Source organism: Athene cunicularia, assembly GCF_003259725.1.
Source record: "Athene cunicularia isolate RWA chromosome 3 unlocalized genomic scaffold, athCun1 chr3_part1, whole genome shotgun sequence".
NCBI classification, from domain to species: domain Eukaryota; kingdom Metazoa; phylum Chordata; class Aves; order Strigiformes; family Strigidae; genus Athene; species Athene cunicularia.
In genome coordinates, this window is record NW_020799097.1 from 72,456,470 (window position 1) to 72,479,092 (window position 22,623).

General features: G+C 37.8%; 1 protein-coding gene across 3 annotated transcripts in view; it reads right to left on the reverse strand.

The window, feature by feature from the left end:
• GRM1 (glutamate metabotropic receptor 1) overlaps nucleotides 1-22,623 on the reverse strand; it is a 176,094-nt gene that overhangs the window by 71,152 nt on the left and 82,319 nt on the right. For all 3 annotated transcript variants that reach the window (XM_026845762.1, XM_026845763.1, XM_026845764.1), the window contains exon 3: nucleotides 1,437-1,672. In XM_026845762.1, the coding sequence (XP_026701563.1) occupies nucleotides 1,437-1,672 (236 nt within the window). The remainder of the gene's footprint in view (nucleotides 1-1,436; nucleotides 1,673-22,623) is intronic.

The window sequence follows — 22,623 nt, forward strand, 5'->3', positions numbered from 1 at the left end:
GAAAAAAAAAAAAAAAAAGCAATTTTAAGCTTCTTCTCTCAAGAAAAAAGTCTATGCATTTGCACTGTGCATCTATAATTCATCCCATCCTTAGTAATTTCTGCCCTTGTTGGCCTATATTAACTCCTTTGTCTGAGCTGAAGCAGTGTCAAAATCAATTAAATATATATACACCATAAATCAACGTTTTGGTAGAGTCCAAAGTTAATCACTACTTTGAGGAAAAATATCAGTATAACCTCAACATTTATTTAGCCTGTCTGGCTTGCCATTAGCCCCTGAGCACCCAGATGGGCTAGCCTGTCTGGCAGTCAGCACATCAGGCTAGTTTAGAGGCAGTGACAGTATATGTGGAAGCTGCTGTTAAAAATTATTAGTGGAGTAGATGGGAAGAACTAGGAACACTATGGGAATTCAACTCAGGGAGCACATGAAGACCAACTGAGATTACTGCTATGGGATAAAAGAGGTGGAGATGTGAAGAATAGGACAGAAATTCATGGGAAATCAGGCTTCATTAGTTTTGTTTCTAATGGAGTAACTTCCTTACTATCAAAGGACACTTTTTTTTACTAGAAATTAAATATTTACAAACCACAAATGAAATATTTTCAAAAATTATTCAGCAAGTACTTTGCAGAAAAGTGATCACCTCTCACTCCATTAACTAATAAATTTAATCTTACTGCAACATTTTAGTTTATTTTCTCAGATTATGCCATGGAAGAGAAAACGCTTTGTGCACAGATACACTCCTCTTGCTATGAGGTGAGAGTTAATTCTATCTGTAGGACAGCGTGGTTTTTATATGAGTGCTACATAGTGGAAACAAACTATAAATGTTTTAATGGTTGAAGAAAAAAAAGAGTGAAACAGATGACTGTCCAGTTTTAAGACTCATCACTTTTCCTTAAAATTTATTTTCTGCCATAATATTTTCTGCAAATTTCCTGATTCTTCAGCTGATCAGAAAATCTTACTTTGAGAAAAAAAGGTTTAAATTTGTTCCTATTTTTGTAAAATTTAATGTTTACTTATTTTTTGCAAGACATAAATTTAGACACTCCTGGCAGCTTCAGTATAGCCCTAAAACTTGAAAAGGGAACAAGTCACCATATAACAGACTAGAATTAAATTAGGAGGAGGCTGTGCAACTAGCGCCAGACAGACAGACACACACACACACACACACATATAGATAGATAGATAGATAGATAGATAGATAGATAGATAGATAGATAGATAGATAGAGATATATATATATATACACACACACACACACAGAGACTTATTTGTATACAGTTTGGGCTTGGCACTTTCTGATGTTGATCTATAATTTAAAAACAAACAAACAAACAAACAAACAAACTTAAAAAACCCAAAGACAATTTTTTGCCAGAGCACAGATTCAAACAGGAAAATAGTTGACAGGTTACCAGTGCAGTTCTTCTGGAAGTTGGGATTCTCTAGTGGGTGCCCCGGGATGCGGCATTGAAATCTGTGCTGCCAGAACTCAGGAAACCAGGGATTGCGGGTGTTGGTGTCCAGACGCAGCTTCAGATAGTAGTCATCAAATGACAAGACCTCTGGAGACTGCAGTTTGATAGTGATGCCTCCGTTTGCTTCAGGTTCATAACCTTCAATGACTTCATCTCTGTCTGCCCAACCATCACTGAAAAGAGGCAAAAACCCACTTATTACACAAAGATAGGAAGCTTGTTTTCAAAAAACAACCAGCCAAAGTCAGGCCAACACCCTCAGAAGTAAGTGATTAAGGCAGGATCTAAAGGTATGTCTAAAATTCAGATGGAGAGGGAAAGCAGAAAGCACAATGATGGAGCAGTCTGATTTTATGCAGAATCCTCATTAAATCATCTGGAATTATAAGAATTTATTCTTGTTCCTCTGGAAAGAGGTTTTGGGCATAGCTTCTGGTGTGATATCTTTATGGCTGTCCTGTAAGGGGTGGAAACTGAAAGAATTAGTATCTATGGAAAGGAAACTGAACGAGGATCCTGGGTGTTTTGTGGAAGAGATCTCAGCATGCATGGATCTTACAGCTAGAAAATTAACTCAAATCAAACATAACATGAGAAATGCATTGTGTTGGAAGAGAATGGAGTAAGAATACTTGATAAAGTTGACCAGACTAAAAAGAAAACCACATGCTATTCTTACACTGCATGGGATTTGTGATAACATGCTGCTTTTTTTTTTTTTTTCCCTCATTATTTTTTTAACAAACAATGGCTTTCTATTTTACTTCTCCATTTATTCATGTAAGGGATACTTTTAAGAACCTGAAGATAAAACTCTTTCTTGATAACATTATTCATGGAAAGTCTATTTTAACAGGTTTAAACAAAGTCCATTGGGCTTAACATCTAAATTTTAGTTTAGTTCTTTTAACAAGAAGTCCATTGATTTAGTGTCATTCTCCAGTTCTTATTAGGGTTCCCTAGGAATAGTGCTGCTACAGTCTAATTTAAGTGCAAATACAAGTGAGCCATTGCTCAATTTTAATATGCTGGGCATGTCATGAGAGAAATAGATTATTCTGGCCTCTCAGATCTAGCTTTATCCACTCAGAATCAAATCAGTGGCATTGCTGCTGTGAAAAGCAGACAGATGAAGGAAAAAGGTGATTTACCACTGTGAGAGAAGTCTCTGTAGCACCCAGAAGAGGCTTGCATCCTAAACTCCAGACAGACTGAAAGAAGGTCCTGTTAGGAGTCTCATACACAGCCTTGAGAAGACTGTTGAGGTGCAGCCCATACAAGCTGAGGGCATTTATGACACACTCAGCATAGATGTACCTGGGACTCCACAATGGAAAACAGACAAGATTTGAAGTAGGAAGCTCTGTCACAGTCCTTGTCAGACAGTTATAAAGTGACTATGTATTGGGCACGTGTGAGTCTTTGGTCCCCAGCCACTAGACTGAACATCTGCATGGTTTAGCTGACATTCACATTAACTGCTGTATCTGTGTTGTAGGCACCTGGAAAAAAAAAACTGGCAGATCTCCTTGGAAATACAGGAAAACCCAGGTACTGAATGCTTTCCATTCAGGACACACGACCCAAACCTCTATTACAGGAAGCTATTTAAGACATGGGACATCTGGCAGCCCCCTGAGTGAGTGACAAAGAGATTGCTTTCAACGTTGGACCAGGGACTCACAAAGATGTATTTTAAGATGACACTACATGACACTTTTGAGCCAGAATTTCTTCATTTCCCCCTTTGCCAAGGCCTTGCAGTAGAACTGCCCAAAATTTCTGAGCTTACAACCACCAATATCTTCATATAGCCAAGCAGCATAAGAGATACATATATGCATGTTGCATCTCACACGTGGCATGAGAGCGGAGAGCAGGGGGACATGCAGGGAGCAGGTCACAGGAGGGATACAGTGATGGCTGAAGTGTCCCACTGTGGAGCTTGGGTGGGCATGATGGGGTATTCCAAAGTGACTCTGTCTGACAGGCTGAACCCGGCAGCATCTGCTGGATCACTTCTTCCCACGGCCAGCCATGCAGGTTACCCAACTCCTGCCCTTGTGGCAATATATCCCAAATGATAACCACGTGGCATAGCCTTGGCCTGACAGCTGCACTTGAATTGCCACAGAAGTGCACAGATTTCAAAAGCCACAATTAGTCCCTGCTCCCTAGACAGCCTTGAGTTTTGGAGAGGGAAAGAAGCCACAGCTCATCCCCTCTGCATTCCCCAGTCCTCACTTGTCCGTATGCTGGGGGCAACTAGTAAAATGTACCATGCACCTGGACTGCCTCACAACAGACCACAGTTTAGATAACCCCAGAAGTTAAAACCATCAGAACAACCTTTTTGGATTCCACATTATTCAAGCTGCAAACTAGCATCAGAGGAGAGAAACAGATACTATATTTACTTCTTATGTGGGGGGAAAAAAGCAAGAGGCCACTCTTATAAGCATAAGTACTCGAGTCCTAATTGCTTGGTGACTTCATTATTTGCTACAATGTTTATGGCTTGCAAACTGTAGACTCAAGCAGAAACATTAGTGAGTCAAAAAAGATTAAGTAAAAGAGACTGTTTTTTACAAGACTTTCTAGAAAGGAGGTAGTTTCTTTACTGCTTGGATTCCTACCAGGCAAACATTAGAGTGATTTATTTCCCCTCCTCTTTAAGTTTGGCTTGGAAAATTGTCACATTCACTCTGAAGGCAAAGCAGAGCAATTCTGCAAAGGTAATAGACAGTGTATTTCAAGTTCTCTGAGGGCAGCTGATGAAAAAGTTTCCCTAAATTGGAACGGAGATTGTCATCTAAAGTTTCTTTGTCTCTTTCTGGCCCCAAATGTTTTTTCTTCTCTCTTCAACTTCCTGAAATTGTTACATCTGTCTCTTAAATTTTGTGTGCGGTGAATTGTGAAGAAAAGGCACTGGAATCAGAGAAAAAAGTTTATACGTGTTGAAGTTCATATAGGAGCTGTGCTCTACTTTCAGTGAAGTCAGTGAAGTAAAGAGTCCTCTGGTCTCTTAGGGGACACCTGCCATCCTGGCGGCTGCAGGCTGGCTGCGCTGAAGGTGCCCTAAGGGGGCCATGCAGCCCTAGCAGCAGCAGTGGGAGGATTATCAGAAACCTAAAATCCTGTTGTAATCTCGGCCTCTATTCCTTTTTACTGTTCATATATATATATATATATATATATATATGAAAAAAAAAAATATCCGTGAACTGTGCCATATGAATAAATGGATAGTGTTCCAGAAGACAGTTAAAAGAATGGACATTTCTAATGCTGGGCAACAGCATGATTCCAAAGTCCAGATGACAGTGTGTATATCAGTGACAGAATCACAAAACCAATAGCTGATTCAACGGAAAAATGAAATCTCATTTAAAAAAGGCAGCATGTACTATTCTTTTGTTGTCAGAATTGAGTACTTTCCACCTACTTTCCTTCTTTTATCCTGCTGAGTAGCAAGTAGCACCACACATAGCACTTGTTGCAAAACCATTTTTCTGTGTGTTCTGCTGCAGATTTCAGGAGGTGGCTGAATATCCATCACCCAAAATGCTTTCCCTGATGACTGTCCATTGTAGGTTTTGTATGACAGTCTGGCCTTGAAACGTACAGGTATCTTGTGCAACGATCTGTGAGGAGGTTTAAAGTGTGAAGACAGAAACAGTGAGGGAGGGACAAGCATGTGGGTGTCAAACTATCTGGTCTTAGGAAAGAACTGCTTTTGTTACGGTTTTGTGGTGTTTATCATAATCAAAATGGTCACTGATATTCTGCAAGCTACTCTTGCAAGTCCCAGACTGGTGACTGACATTCACGATGCCAAATCCAAATTTCAGCATTCAGTCACAAACAAAAATCAGGAAGAAAGGGGAAAAGGCCAGAAATACCCCATCTAGTTTCAGAAGTCCTATTTCCCATTATCACAGACTGAGTTTGAAGAAACAAAACTATTTTTTTTCTTAACTAGTTTACTACTCTGTTAATGTGTGACAGTGAGCATCTCTGAATTGTGGTCAAGTATCTTAGCCTCTCTGTATTTTTTGAACTGCAGTCATATATTCTTGTGACTGAAACACCAGGAGAAATGTAATGGATTTCCAATTTCCCCTCTTCTTCCAAACATGAACACTGTCAGCTGCTTTTCACAAGGGCTGATGAGACAACCAGCAATCAGGGTTTCTATTTTCATCTCCTCAGGACTTAACTCTTAAACTATGTAGCAGCAGCTCTTCTCTGCTTCCCAGCACAGCACTCAGAGAATTACTATTCTAGACGGTCTTTCCAAATAGGCAAAACCACACAAAAAGTAAACATGCTATTTTTTATGAGGACTACTTGCCCTGTGATTATTGTGGGAGGTAGCATTTTTTAACAGGTAAAGAAAAATAAACACATTTGTCAGTCATGGTAACTGACTGGCAGTTTGATTCCAGCACCCTTGTAATAATTGATCTGATGGACCAAAGCTGTAGAGGGCAACTGATTTAGACTCCTCTGTCTGGAGGGCTGCATCATTGGCAGCTTTGTCAACTCTCTTTGCATTAGCCAAGCTAATGTTTTCTTAAGAAGTTTGCATTCATGATATTTTTTCTGCTGTATTGACCAAATCATAAAATATATAAAAGAAATTAAGAGCAAAAAGCCCTTTATAAATGCTAAATGAATTATTTTTGCAATAGTCCTTTTGCCTACAGCAGATACTCTTGTCATTGTAAAACCAAATAAATCATTCATATTAAAGTAATTTCCATTTTTTTTTAGATATGTTCTGTTCCTGTGCTAGTAGATATTTTTATCCACTTTGAAAACAATCTTACATGTAGCTATACCTATGTAAATTCAAAACATTAGTTTCAAAATTTCAACCTTCGCAGAGGTTCCATGCAGTTACCCCACTCAGGTAGGGTAGCAGGACACCAGGTGACTGTAACTGTCACACAAAAGGATCAGAGTCTATATTCTTGCCTTTCTCTCCATAAAACTAAAGCCCATGTCAATAGACCTTCCTCGTCATGTCGATATACATCGCTGCAGAGCATAGCTCTGAATGCCTTCTCATTGCTTTCAAGGCTGCCAGCTGGCCTGCTGTTATGTTAAACTTCTAATAGATTTAAATATGAGGACAGCACCACTCAAAGAATTCAACATTCACTAAAGTGTCATGCCATTTTTTTTATATATGGCAATATTTTTAAGGACAATTATTGTATGTCGGATTATATAAATAAATGGCTGGACATTTTACTTTGAAAGTGCTTTCTGAAAAACCATCTTTCTGTGTGGTGAATAGACACTGCTTATTTAGAGCTTCAGACACTGCTTATTTAGAGGCATTTCAGAACGCTACAAACCCCTAAATGGTGATAACTGGAGTTTAAATAATCTGTGATTTGATTCTGGTAAGTGCCAGTAATCTGGATTTCCAGAGCTGGTCAGACCTGGAAGCCTGCAAATTTCATTTTCTCTTTTTATAAAAGTCTTTTCTGACAGCATACCACTGGAAAATCCAGCATGGATTCTCCTGCCTGAGTGCAGGAGTTGTACGACTGTGACGGCCTCCTGCCTGCTCTTCGGACAGAGTGGAAGGAAACTCAGAGCTCAGCATAAAGCCAACCCAGAAAGTACCAGTGTGGCAGGTGGAATAATTTCATAGGCAGCTCCACCAAAAAAATAAGTGTTGCTACTTGATAGGAGCAGAGGTGGCAGAATCAGGCCCAGAGTAATTGCAAACAGTACTGTAGCTGGCTGCTTAGCTGCCCTCTTCTCGGAGTAGACTTTTTAAAAAAATCTCTACTTCATCAGCCTGATGTACTGAAAAGAAACCACACAATTATCATATTGTGAAGGAGGATAGACCTATTCTCTGGTAATAGAGAACTCTACCAAAGATATTCAGTGTCTGTGTAATACATGATTCAAGCAGAAGATGCCATGTAAAGAAAATTGAGACTGTCCAATATTCACAAGTCAGCAACTGGCAAAGTGACTTTCCTCCTTAGGTTTATGCATTATCAGTCAATGTCAGTAGTCACCAATGTCAGCTGAAAGGTGCTAATCATCATTGTTAGTGAGCATTATTTTGAACATGAGAAACAAAAGGCCATTTTTGCACTTATTCATTCAGCTAACTCAATGGTACTGCATACTTGCATTGAAAGGTGGGAGAGCTTTCTTCAGTTGACAAACCATGAATTCTTAAAAAGCACAGTTTTACTCTTACACATATGAAAATCCTGGCAATTTCAGGAGATTAGTCCCAGGGCCACAGATAAGCCTGTATCTCAGTGCCGGCAAGACCAAGCTGAAAGGTTGTATAATATCATGCTATAACCTGAGGCTTGATGAGCACTGACTGACCTTAAAACCAGAAGAATCAAATTCACTAAAACTTGTCAGCCGAAAGAAAAGAAAAAGGAGTGATATAGGCTGGTAATTTTGCTCCTGCAGGCATAGATGGAGGTAGGCAGGAGTCATCAGCTTCCCAAACTGCCTTTTGCAGTGGGCATCACAAGGTACTGTGGGATTTGTACCTGTTCCCTTCCCCCACAAACTGTGCTGGGCTCAAATGCACCTTGAATTCCAGCCTTTGGATTTCTCCTAGTTGTTGACCTTCATAGGCCAGTCCTGACTCAAATCAGCTGAAAGCATCATGGAAATGTCAGCTCTGCACACTGGAAGCAGGAAGAGAAAACCACTGAAGCTCCTTCTGGGAGGGAAACGGAAAGTAAGAAGATTTCTGCCTTGACAGTTTCACACACACACAAGAGAAGGTACAAGAGGAGCATCTGGTGCCAGACTGTGCAGTTACTGATTTTAGACTCATAACTCACACAGCACTACTATGCCACTGTGGGTTGTAATTCTGCCATGGACTGTGGAATGAGGAGCATGTCAAACCTGGTCAGGACTTGGGCTGCACATCTCTAGAGAGCACCAGCATGACTCAGGAAGAGACCGGTATGATTTATCAGTTAACCCTGCTCCTTTTGAGACAGCTGCATGTACCCAACACAGTTTGAACTCTAATGCCCTACAGGAGGTGGCATATTCTGAGATAAATTGAAGTTCAAAAATAATTCTCAAGACCACTTTCTGCATGTTCTTTGTCATATTTCTTAACAAACTTTCTGTTCTTGCCCAGTTTTGATTCATAATATTTCATACACAATTTTTCATTTCCCATCCATGATTACTGAAGGCACGCAGTCACAGTAGCACATTAGTTCTTATATTTTACACAAGTACAAATCATTGGTAAGGGCTTCCAATTTTTATTTAGTGAATCAGTGGATTTATTTTGAATGAGTGACACTGTGAAGAACCTAAGTTGATAAATGATAGGTCATTATGTTTCAAATTATTATCATTCACTTTGTGTGAATTTTCAGTTTTTGCACCGTTCATTTAAAAATGTAGATTATAACCTCGTGGACCATGATGGATTGTATTTTGCAAATATGTATTTAGGAAGGTTTTAATTATCGTATGTGGTGCATATATTTGCATGCCATTTACATAATGTAATCTAACTGCCTATCATGCAGGCGTTATCTTGGGGAGTCTTTACTGTGAAGATTCTTGACACGTTTGGCATGTGCAGCTTTTTGTAAATGTAGTTGCTGTTTTTATGCAGGAAAGGTTTTACCATTCTCGAGGGTGCACAATGGTGCATATCTTGGAAAATCAGCAACCATACGTATATTCTCTAAGGCAATAGCTGATTTTTCAAAAGGTGTACACATGCTTTCACCCCAGACTGACAAGTAGATTGAATTCTCGCTCTGCATATTTGAAATTCACAACGTCAGGCATCATGGAAGTGCAGTACCTTTTCCAAATGAAAGCACATGTGTAGGGAGGAGTAGTATCTGATTTTAAACAAACACACGCAAATAGGAAGCCTTAATCTTAGCATCATGCCTAATATAAGGTGCTCCTAGGCCCCAAAACATGCAGCCAAATCCAAGATTTTTTAACATCTTCTTACTACGCCTAAATCTGAAAGTAGAGGGGTTTATCCTTGCTTCTCTGTACCAATTCCTGGGGATTTTTTTTATCCCCTTGCTGCTGCTGTGCTGCAAATTATGTGCAAGAAGACTCCACTGAAGAATGAATATGGATAGTAAGAGGTAGTTCCTGACATGGAGAGCTCAACTGTAGTCCATTTTCAGGGATGATAGAAAAAAATAGTCTTGTTAAGATTTCCATCCTGTCTGAAGGTCTTAGAGACTGAAGTCTTTTCTGTGCAACCATGCAAAGGCATAAAGGGGAATAGAGTGCTTCCTAACCCTTCTCCAGTCAACTACAAACTACTCAATTCAAAATACCTTGAATTCCAGACTTTAGATTTCTCCAGGATAGTGACTTTCATAGGATAGTCCAGAATTTTCCATCAATGTTTTGTATTCTTATGTGATTCCCTCAAGTCATCCCTTACGGTAACCATCTCATGTGATAATGCTTAAGAGAAATATACACAGAGTTTATAGGCCTTTTTTCAATGGAAATCAAATTTCAAATATGCAGACCTAAAGAGGACATCCTACATCCTGTATCAGATTGCTATTACTGATTTGCATATATCCTATTTTTATACCTGTACAAGGTTTCTGGAATGCTATTTCCACACTCATGCTTGAAAACTGAACCTTTACCCACATATTTATGCAGGAACTGCTTATTGCTTTGATAGCCCCTCCATGAAACCATGTCTGCAGAAGAACTGGTAGCCTTAAATAAGAGTCCACAATCCATTCCATACCAAAGCATACTAACATCGGCTTAAAAACATCAGATCAAATATAATGGAAAACAAAAGGTGAAATATGATTAAACCTATGATAAAATCACAAAACTTGTGAAGCTATTAGTCAAAGTTAACATGTATTAGAAGAATATTTCCATAAACAGCTGTTTCTGTTTCTACAAAAGCTATTTTAAATTTGGACATATCTGCCATTCTTTCTTTTTCACTTTCTGTGCATACTTGAACATTCAGATTACGATGAATGTTTATGAATAAGATAATTTCCACTCAAATATTCAGAAACGTTCATTTGAAATTATATATTGATATGGAAAATACCCAATTCATACTATGCTAGTGAGTTGCGTAAGCACCTAAACCTTTTCAGTGAAAGAATCAAGTAATACTTTAACACTTTCATAGAGTAAATCAGTTCTCAACCTGTGGTCTGCGGACCCCCAGGGGCCACAACATCATCACAGGAGGTCTGCAAAGGCTTAAAGCAGGGGTGGGGAATGTCCAGCTTGGAAACATTTTGTCGGGCCTGCAGCAAGCACTGCACCTCCTTTTCCCACAGCCCCCTCCCCTCAATGCTCCTCTCATACTCAAGCCCTCCCACCGCCCATACCTGCCCAAGTCTGTTCCTCCAAGTGGTGGCTCTGGACACCTCAACAAAAGTATATGGTGACTGAACACAGACAAAAAAAGGGGGAGGTAAGAAGAATTGTAAAAACTTTTCATCAAATTTTAATGTAGAAATTGGCATCAAATTCAGACCATAAAACGGGCCATTTGAGCAAGAAGAGTGTTGATGCTATTTCAAATTCATATGGAATCACAGAAATTAAGATATTATAATAGAGGTGTATGCATTAACAGATTAACCTATTTTCCCTTCTCCAAATTTGAAGACCCTTAATGAGAAAATTGAAATAAATATTTGATGCAGTCTAGTGCTTTAAATCTTGAATTAAGTCTTGGTGGTCTGCAGCCATAAAAGTTATTTAAAGGGGGTCCATGATGAAAGAAAGGTTGAGCATCCCTGGAATAAATAAAGTAAATCATTAGATTTCAGTAACCTACTAACACAGCATTGCATTGTGTATGCAATGAACAGCTTGTGAACCACTTGCAAACCAAGAAACCAATGACTAATTTGAATAATTAATTCACCTGAACATTAATCACTCTTTTCACAAACAGTTGCTGAACTTTAGGTCTAATGCCTTGAATAGTTTTTTAATAACCACTTTGTTCAGGCAATACTATTATACTTGATCCAAAATAACAGTTATAGAGCTATTTAAAAATATATAAATGTATTATTGATTTATTCCTCTGCCCTTATTGCCGTATTAAAGTCATAAATGTTTATTCATGTAGCTACACAGATATGAAAAAGAAATCTAAGTACAATCATCCACCTGTCTAAACCAAACTTAGTTCAAAGTCATTCAGATAACCTCTACGCCTTAAGAGTATCTGCCTTGTCAAGCAGAGCTACAGTAGAACAGTAGCAGCCTTTTAGGCATTACTGTCTGGTATCTAATCCATATTAAATCAAAATATGTTCAAAATACAACTGGAAATGATCAGGTGTCTTGCTCAGAGGAACCACTGCAATGTGCCATCTTGTTTAAATACTACTTATTAAAGACTAGTTTATACATTTTTCATTCAGATTGTTCGTGTTACCTCTTCTAGGTATCAATGGTGGCACCACTGAGAGAGCTAGGATGGCAGATACTGATGTAAGGAAAATGTCCACAAAGGCTCCTGCTAGTGTGCAGCAGCTGAATGGTATTACACTGCATCCCACAGTAACCTCATTTTGTGGCATCTGGGCCATGGAATAGTTGTAGAGAAATGCATACTTAAATACAGAGTTTGCATGCAGCACTACCTGTCTACCAGCCTGCCTATCTAGGAATTATAAATAGCACTCACTGAATCTTTTTTTTTTTTTTTTTTTTTTTCTCCAATAAAAAACTGATTAATATTCAGACTTGCCCAAGTGTCTGGAAGAACAATGTAGGTGAAGATTTTCTAAAAGCAGTAGATTTCATTGTAAGTTATGCCAATCAGAAAGGTATACTGAAGATAGTACATAAAGGAAGGATAAAATTCACTTATCTGTCATAAACAATTAAAAAAAAATGTGAACAGATGCACATTTAGAAAAAGAGTAGAGTGCTTTGCCAAAATCTTGCTCAGAGTACATGTGTTCTTATAGATACTTGAAACATGCTTAAAATTGCAGGAGTAAAATAGTTCCATATACTTTTTACACGGTCAAACCAACCTATGTTGTCAGCCTGACACTGAATAAAATACTGACATTTCATTAGACTAAATCAGAATATAAAAATCAGCAAAGTCACCACTGAGAAGGCCTCCATTCTAAAAAGTGTCTAAATTTAAAAATCACCAAATTAATCCACAATATAATCAGATTAACTTCAAAGCAGATGAAACAAACTTTGTTAATTTAACTTTGTCGATTCTGTACTGGAGATTGAGGGAGCAATTGTTTTCTTTCTAGATCCCAAGCTGTACTTGAAACAGAAGACTTCTTCCAGGCAATAGGTATGGATATTGTTTCTGATATACGTTTTCCTGATGGAAACTTCTCTAATGCTCATCTTTCCCAATAAAGTATAGAGGCTTTGCTTCTGATGTAGAAGCTACGCTTTTGACCTTTAGTTGTGCAGTTATGGAACAATTTATGTTGGAAGGGACCCCTGGAGATCTTACAGCTCAGCAAGGTATATGGTCCATGCAATCTCCCTTCGAGTAATTTGTCTCATTCCTGTCATCATCTCCGGGTCATTAGAGAAAGTACAAGTTGTGTAACTAGGGAGACAACAAATCTGCTACTATAGGACAAGCTTTATGCTTTTAGTTAGGAAGCCCAAACTTCTTTTATTAATCTGTTGACCCCAGAACAATCAAAGTGTTCATAGAATCAAATTTTATTAATTAGTGAAGATATCACAACTTACTAAGAGAAAAATGAAGTAAGCTTTTTAAAAACTGAACCTGATTTTGTCTAGCTTTTACACAAGCGCACAATCACGAAAGAGTGTGTAAGCTGCTTCTCCTCTTACATGACACAGTGAGAAAGAAATAATTTTCTTTTTCCATTCATGAATCCAGCCAGAGAAGAAGAATGGGTATGGACTCACATAAAATAGATAATTGTCACTTTGCTTCATGCACTCACTGGAGATATGCAAAGAAAATCTGAAAGACACTGTTCAGAAACTTCCCTTGAGTAAATGCTGTGTTTATGGGCAAGGAAAAGGAGAAGCGTAAAAGCCAAATAGCATCAACTAAAGCCCGGTTTCAGGGTGCTGCATGGGTCAGCTGCTCCCTGAGGGCTGGGGAGGCGGGAGCTGAAGGGGAGGCCCAGGGCAGGGCAGAGAAGGGCTCTAGTATAACTTTGCCCAGAACAGATGAAATGGGGAGACCCAGAGGTCATGGCCAGGTTCAGCCAAGAGCTGACGTCACTGGGCAGAGCATCTGATGGCATTAATCAAAGATCTGACTGATGCCACAGCAGAAGCATCCCTTCTGTTTTCAGCTTTTTAAAGTGATTTTTAAAATCTCTTAAACATAGACAGGAATCATTGGTTTCTTAATGTTTCTGTTCCACAAATACAATCACTATAGTCACCACAAACATGCAACACGTGCAGAGAGAAGAGAGAATGACTATAATGACAACAAACAGGACCAATTGCCATTTCCTGATGATCAGAAAGAAAAGGAAATTCAAAGCCATGGAGAAGTTGACAAGTCCCCAGTGTTGTTATTTCCTTTTACTCTATGGCTGAAGGATATGTGAAAGGTTAAGAACCCATCTCAAAGAAATTAAATCTAGTCTACCTCTAGTAACAAAATCTGAAAGCAAAACTTTAAATCTATGTTTATACATGAGAAACAGAAAAAAACCAGTAATTTCTGGAGAAGGATTCAAAATAAAAAATACTTTCTTGTATTTATCCATTGAAATACCAAAAAAAACTACAGACCTCAAGGTAAGTCACATGCAGATTTAAAAACAAAAAAAACCCCAAACAAAACAGTACAGTAGAAAAAATAAAGGAAAACAGCTTTTCAATAAAAATACTGTTGTGAGACAAATGTAAGAACATCAGTCTGAATTTTTTAATAGCTTGGATCCAAGGACTGTTGCTCACAATAAGATAGAAGAGATGAAGGAAGAAAAATTGGTGGAGAGGCAGAGCTAGATGAAGAGATCTGTGTATTTTGTGTATTACAACCTGTGAGCTGTAAGTAAAGGAAGACTGCACAGTTGGCACTACCTCACGAGAAACATGGGATGTGATTAAAAGCCAAACAGGTGCAGCATTCTCAGCTGCTTCCTGCTGTCTTAGAAAGGAAAATTGTTGGAGTTTTCCAGGGTGCCTTTTACCTTCCTCTGATAGCTACCTGTGCTTAGTCCTCTACCTTCCCTCTGCTTGATTCCTGGTGCATTAAAACTCTTTATTTCCCACTCCACTGAGAACTAAAGCATGCATAGGCTTAATGTACCCAAGCAAAAGGAGTGAACACAGAGGACAGTCTTAGAGTAGACTGAGCCTTGAGGGACCAGCTATTGTACATGGAGCAAATAACTTACCCATAGCGAATACCATGAGATTCATTCTGAAACCTCTAAGTGTGATCTAGTACCACTTACTTATCTGAGGTATATGGCAGAAAATGAGATTGCTCAGCATTAGTAAATATTCATCAGTTAGAGAAAGGAAAGAATATAAGGGTAATATCAAGATAATTTTCATTATGGGTCATCACCATTTTGGAAGGTCCATGGCAGGCAGAGCACACAACTGTTGAGAAAGAATGTGGACGTGAAGATATGAGAGCTTTTAAGTAAGAAGAGTGTATAAATATATAAATACAGATATATAAATACATTGTCAATGCCGTAATTTCCCAAATGACATTGTTACTAATGGAGAAGGGGGAGAAAAGAGGGAAAGTAGTAAATTACTACAGGACGGTCAATGCAGTTTGAAATACAAATAGTTCATAATCTATACAATAGGTATAGATTATTTCCATCTTATTTCCAGTTGTAAAAAATGAGAATTATTTAACTCAATGCCCTAACTGACAACACTGAGGAAACAATGTTGATGGAAAGAAGAGGGAAAAAAAGTGGGTTTTTTACAATATCTTTATGAAATGCAGCATTATCTTTTTACTTTAAATGGACTAAAAATATAGCTCTTCAGCAAATTAACCCTTATTTAAAAATCAGACTTTGTTTACTAATTACTTAGAAATAGTAATTATCAGGGGGAGAGGGAGGAGATGGGAGACCTGTGCAGACATGAAACTCATGTATCATCTAATGCAGTAACCACAGATCTAAGCCAAAGGGGAATTCCCATGAATGGAGATGAATTATATTTGTCAATCAGTTTTCATCCTGTGACACTTGCCCACAAAGTCTCCCATGCTGTGCTATAGAGCCACTTAATATCTCCTGTACACTGACTCTAGCTACAGCCAAGCAATCTCTTGTCACTCCATGCTTTTCCTTTTCCCACCTGCTTCTCTGTTACCTCCCCAGTTATTCTTCCTTTCCACCCTGCATGACCTCCACCCTTTCACACTGTCTAGCTAACAGGACTTCATTTGATGGAAGCCTCTAGATATTGCCATGATTTGAATGATGGAGAAAGATAAAACTCTTCACCAAATACATAAAGAAAAGGACATCTTTTATTAGCTACTATTCTTTCCGTGACAGACAATATCTCCATATGCACAGCCAGCAACTGCACACTGGAAACTACACCTTTAATCCCTACTGAAATACAATAAAGTAGAAGGATGCTACATCAGTTAAAAAAATCAGCTGTGAAAGACTGGCATTGTATTAATGGCAACTACATAGTTTTGGCAGAGGAAGAACAGAACTGTCCCTGGAAGACTGACCCAGTACAAAGAATGAGATCACTACAATGTTATTTATTTCTTTTGCTGCATTAACATACAGTTTAACTGTGCTACAAGAAATGTGAACTCCAGCAAACATATTAATTTTACAGTTCCCTATTGCTACTACTGGTCTTACAATAAACACATGTTTGTGCTCTGAATATTTTTTTTTTTTTAAAGTAAATACATCCGTTTAATAAAATTAGAACTTGATCCAGTGATGGTCAAGGAGATGCTTGAACTGACTAAAATGTAACTGCTAGAACATCATAACATAGTAACACTTTCACCAGGACTCAGTTGACATTGAAACTATATTTTTGCAAAGAGAATAGAAGGAAAACTGGATGTCATCATGATGGAACTAAAATAACATTCCCAAAAAAGACAGCCTTCTGTCATATTGTAGTCATGGATAGATATTATATATATGTGCTATGTAATTCTGCCAGCCAAGAAAACAGAAAGGTAAGAAAGAGCTTTAAGGAAAAAAAAAAACAAAACAACACCACAAAAAACCCACAACACCTAACAGAATTAGCAGATAAATAAATTAATATTTGCTAGCTCAGTTTTTATTACCTTGGTGAGGAAATCTCTACCTCAGGACTCAAAATCCACAGGCATCACTGAATTCCAGTTTAGGACTATGTTTTCTAATAGCCAAAGAGAGGAGAGTCATGTCTTTGCTGTGTGCCTGTCTAAACAATGATCAGAAATAGCATGGATTATTTTGCAGGGATGGTTTGACAGGGAAGTATCTAACGGGAATTGGTTTAATAAGATAACCTTTTAAAATGGTATATTCAAGAAATCCTCAGCACATACCAGTGTTGACAGCCTTCTCTGTGGAAATCTTTTCTTAAAAGAAAATAAAATTAATGAAGCTCAGTAGGGACAGATTCAATTTTTTTTTTTTTTCTTCTTTTTTTTTTTAATATAAAATCCCAGAGTCTAATTGAAATGTAAGCTCAATTAAAGACAGTGAGCCCATTCAACAATAACGGAGATACTGCTGCTTCTTTCTCCTCTCCTCCACTACCTTTACCACTCACCATCTCATCAATATAAACCAACTGATATTAGCCCACATCGGTCATTAGCTTCTTTGAAAAGACCTTACTATTTTATTTTTTATTAAAAGCAAAAATAAAATCAGGAAAAATTAGTCCTTTCCTCACTGAGGTGAGGAAATCTACCTATCATACAACAGTAACCTCTTCCATATCTATGTTAATGCATAGTACTGAAAGACATGATGCTTCATCCTTAGAAGTGTTAAAGTGTGTATTGTTGGCTCTTCACACCTTATCTAAGTAGTTTGTCCCTGTGATTTTTGTGTTACCAATAACCCAAATATTTGATGAGCACAGACTATAAAATTTCAAGACATGTTTACAAATTAAGAAATTTTATAACATAGTTTTCAGAGACTTTTTAGAGTCTTCATGGCTTACATATTTCGTTCTTTGAAGTTTTCTTTGAAATCATAAGAGCTAAACAATTATTTTATGTTAAATGGAAATTAAGATTCTTATACAGTTGCATGCCTTCAGGAAAAAGAACTGAATAGAAATACAAAATAATCCACAAATCACTAAAAAAAAGGCTTCTCTGCTCCTCCCACCAATGACAGAGAAGCATATCTAATAAACTAAATACAGACACAACACTAGAGCTAGAAGAAACCATAGTGTTTCATATCACAGTTTGTTCAAGTTAATTTCCTAGAAAATCTATTCATAAATAGCAGAAACATTCATGAAAGATATACCTGCTCAGTGCAGAGAATATAAAGGAATTTGAAATTGATCTTACCTTTTCACCTTCATAGTACAAAGTACCTTAAATTCTTAGACTGGTCCTACAGACTCATCACAGTTTTGCCGACCAGAAAGACAGGACAGCAGCTTCCTTTTAATGTGTTACTAAAGACCCTAATTATTCAACTTTGTAATGGAAAACTCCTCTGGAGCATGCGTCTGAAGCAGCCACTGGTGTCCTGGCATCACAGAAAGACAACAGCTTCCAATATCCCAAGAATGTCTGGAGTAAAAAGTAACCTTATTTATTTTCCCAAGTTGAAAAGAAAAAAAAAATTTCTTTTTCTTTGTTCAAAAAAATGTCTGGAACGAAGAGTGCATCTGAGATCTGGCATCTAAAACTTATGAAGAAAAATAAAAGGGGATGGAAATACTATTAGTGATTGTTTTTATTCTTCAACACACTAGGACACTCTCTCACCGCTGTATGATGAAAAGTTTATGCTGAAAAATTGTTAATTTCAAACCTCTCAACATTTACGTAGAAATACACCCAGAATTCTTCTCATCCCCTCCTCTTTACATTGACTTATACTCTCCTTAATGATCTCCCTCAGTATATTTTTATATTGGAATTTATTTACATTAAAAACATAAACTTGAATCTTTCTTTTTGCTGAGTAACAGTTACATCCTTGACATTTTCTTTTCCTTGTTCATTTCTGTATTTGTTTTCTTTCTCTTATATCAGCAGCTATATTTGCAATGTCTTTCAATGCTTTTTAAATGCCTGCTTACCTCACCTTCATTTCTCTTGAGACAGATTTAAACAGCAGCTAGTTTAGTAATTTTAAACTCATTATTCTCCATCTTTATTCATTAGTTTACTTTTTCATTTTCACTATTTTTTTCATTGTAATTGTATAACCCTCTCTGATTTCTCTTAACACACCAGCTATCTCCTTCTATATGTGTTGTAATTTCCTTTCTTCACACATTGTTCTTGTTTGGCTTACTGTCATATCCTTCCTCTTGGCAGAAAACAAGAATGTTCAAATAGCCAGGCTGAACAAATCATATTCCTCATTATGCACAGCACCTTATTGATATGCATTTCTTATATACATTTTGAAATAATGGCTCTTGTGATTTATACTGCAACTTCCTAGGAGGAAAAAACCCTCTCTTTGGAATTTCAGTATTTAATTTGAAATAATGCAAATCAGAAGCAGTGTTTCTAATACATATTTGATTTAATCTTCAGGCATATGCATATGACTTAGTACTTGAGAGGGTGGAAATCCTAAGCATACAACTGTTGTAGGAGCATTGCAAGCTTTAAGTAAATAACTTTGTAAATACATGAGAGGACCTTTAAATAAGAGGACCTAGTGATTTTTGTATTGCTATTTCTGCATATGTTTTCGTATGTCTTTGAATATATATTTCTATGCACTTGTACTTAAAAAAAAAAGAAAACTTGTTACCTAATTAGTGTAGTAATTTCTTTCAGAACAGCCCCTACATTCCCCAGCTACACAGAGATCTCACCACTCAGCTCTGTTCCTGTTAGCTCACCCAGTACCTGCCTTGGACTTGGCAGAAGTCACCAAGCCTCAGTGAGTTCTAACACCTGTGCTGCCATGCTCCTGTGTTCAAAAAGATTTGCTCTTGTATGGGAGATGGAAAGAAGAACTACAGGACAGAGTATCTCCAACACACAACATGCCCCAACCAGAACTGCAGACTTTAACCCTGCTCAGTTCTCATCCTTGACAACTCAAAATGTACCTTAAACTCTTACAATGCATGCAGAGAGGTCTGGTTTCATGGCGAAAGGGGTAGAGGAAGATGAAAAAAGATCTGGAATGAACTTTCCTATTTGGGCACTTTTGCATCCCTGGTTGAAGAGGTACTGCACATGGGAACTGGGAAATCACTGCTTTCAATACTTTGGTTTTGTGAATCCAGCTCTTTGCTACTGTTAAATGGCCTCGGAAAAATGAAGTGACTGACTGAATATTTCCTTTTCAGAACTTTGGTCACAACCATTAGGATAGTGCTGTGCTCAGGAGGGAGCCCAGGCCCTCTCAGTCACAGTCCATTTCTCTTTTCTGACAAAGAGAGAAAGCAAGCTGTGGGGTTTTGTGGGGTTGTAGATTACCTGGCCTCTCTACAGCATTTAGGCAGTGAAATTCAGAGATGAAGAGAAAAGGAAGGAAGATCAGTGGATAGTGGCAGGGGAGATAGTCTTGGGCAAAGGGATTACCCAAATAAAGTCCATTCTTGTTTACCTTATCTCTAGCTAAGAGTTTGTGCCCTTGTGCACACGTGGCTGTGGGCAGCACAGTTCCTTTATAAACAGCAACAAAAAACATGTACATCTGGGCTGTTCTGCCCTCTGCTGTGAGGCTGACCAGGCATGTTAAACCCAAGTAAGCAGCAGCCATGTCAGCTACTGAAACGTTATTAGGATATGCAAGAGCAGGGCCCTGGTTACATCAGCAGCCTGTGAGTGACCAGTGGCATCTCCAGCTCTGATGAGGTTGGCTGCTAGGCAGATGTGTGTGTAGCAGGGGTCTTAATCAGTAGAACTCTGATATATTATAGGCTTGGTCTACAGTGCGTCTTTTGGCACATATGCTGGTTATCTGGCATGGCTTTTGTCTGGGTTATTCTTAAGTGTGTGTTCCCAACACTTCCTTGTGATATTCTCTGTCCTACTCCATCTCAAATTTGCACTTGCTTCCGAAGTAAATAACCTTGAAGGTACTTGCAGGGACTTTGTAACAAGACAGCATCTATGCCAGTTTGTAACAGCAGAACATAAGGGGGGCTCCAAACAGCTGAATCAGAAACCAAAATACATAGTGAAAAGTCCAATAGAATTGAGAGCTTATGTTGGCAAGTTAAAGTAAGGGACTGTGTGGTCTTGAATTAAAAGTAAAAATGAAACTAATTGAATTATTAAAATCAGTGAGAGCAAATATTTTGGCCCAAACTATTTTATTTTTTTTTATTTTTTTTTTTTTAAAACATGATGCAGCCAGCTTGAGATGAACAGGCTATGTGTCATGAAAGATCCCAGAACAGGCGATGTAGAAGACCAGCTATGTCTATGGTATGTGTACGCCGGCCATAGATCTTGTTCATTTAGAAATCTCTAAGCCAGAAATAGAGTTAGAAACTCCAAGAGAAACTCAACCATTTAGTTAACAAGTGTTGATACAGATTAGAAAAGGCCATTAAATATGTATTACTACCATTGAAAGAAATCTGCATTAGTGTTTGTGTTTAGATCTAAGAGAGCTAAATAGATTGTGGGTTTTTTTTCCATGAAGTGACATGTTAATCTTTTAACTAATTTAAATGTGTCATCTGTCTTGCTCTTACAAATCTCCCCAGATAAGAGGAGTTCAAGGCAAGCCACTTCCAATGCACTATGCACGATGTAGTACTTTCACAGGCTTCCTTTGGCTTAAAATATATTCCTGAGAATTTTCACTGTGTTATATATTACTTGAAGGAACTGAATCTATTGAAATGTATATTGATGATCTGACTTGTGAGAAGACAGTGGCAGAAGATCACAAAAGACTAAAAAGTGCATTTGACAGGGCTATGAAATAGGACCCAAATTATACAACAAATGTGGAGCTTCAGGTTCCAGAAAATGTTTGAAAGAAGGGCTAATGAAGATGATACAAAGAAGGCAGTAAACTCCAAGTTATTCCAGGCTTCAAAGATCAAAAGAAAAGGAGTGTGCAAAGTGGGAGGGATGGTACAATCTGTGGGAAAATTCATGCCAAACTTGACAGTCTTTATTAGTAGTTGTCAATTTTGACTTCTTTATAATTGTGTGCACTTATAAAGAAGAGCACATAATGTTACTCAAGCTTGGACAGAGAGTTTCAAATCTTACAGTGTTACTAAAGTTCCTATATTCAAGTATTTTGATACCAGTACACAGACCTAAGCATTTTCAGATGTTTAGGAAAATAGCTGAAGTATGTGATACAGGATAGACTGAATATTGGGCACTTATCAAATCAGAATGTCCCTGTGCACTAGCAGAGAAGAAGAGGGTAGGTAAAAAACCTTTTACATATTAACTTACAGAAAATTGGCAATAGCAGGAACTAGTCACATAACATTTGTGCTCACAGCAAAGGTGTCACTGGTTAAATATAACTGCCAAACAGGGAAAGGGTTGTTTTTTTTTCCAGTTGCAATTACAGTATTTGAAAATATAGCATGAACCAGGAAATGTACTGATAGAGGCACTCTCAAGATCACTTCTCAAAAATAATGGAGTATTACTGCACATAGAAATAGTAACCAAAAGTCCATCTCAGAAACTATACTGTTGAATTATTCTTTGATTTTGAATGCAAAATAATACAGACATAATATGACAGGAGTTCTAGTGTATTGAAGTTTTGGAAGCCTGGAGATGCAGACTGTATGTATAATGGCATTTGGTGGATGCAAAGAGTCACAGACTCAGGCTACTACTTTGTTCATCTTATACAAAGTTGGTAACGTACTTTTACAGGAAGGTTGGAATCATTACAGTGTTTTTCTGGGGGGAAAAAATTAAAAAAAAAAAAAAAAAAAAGGCCTG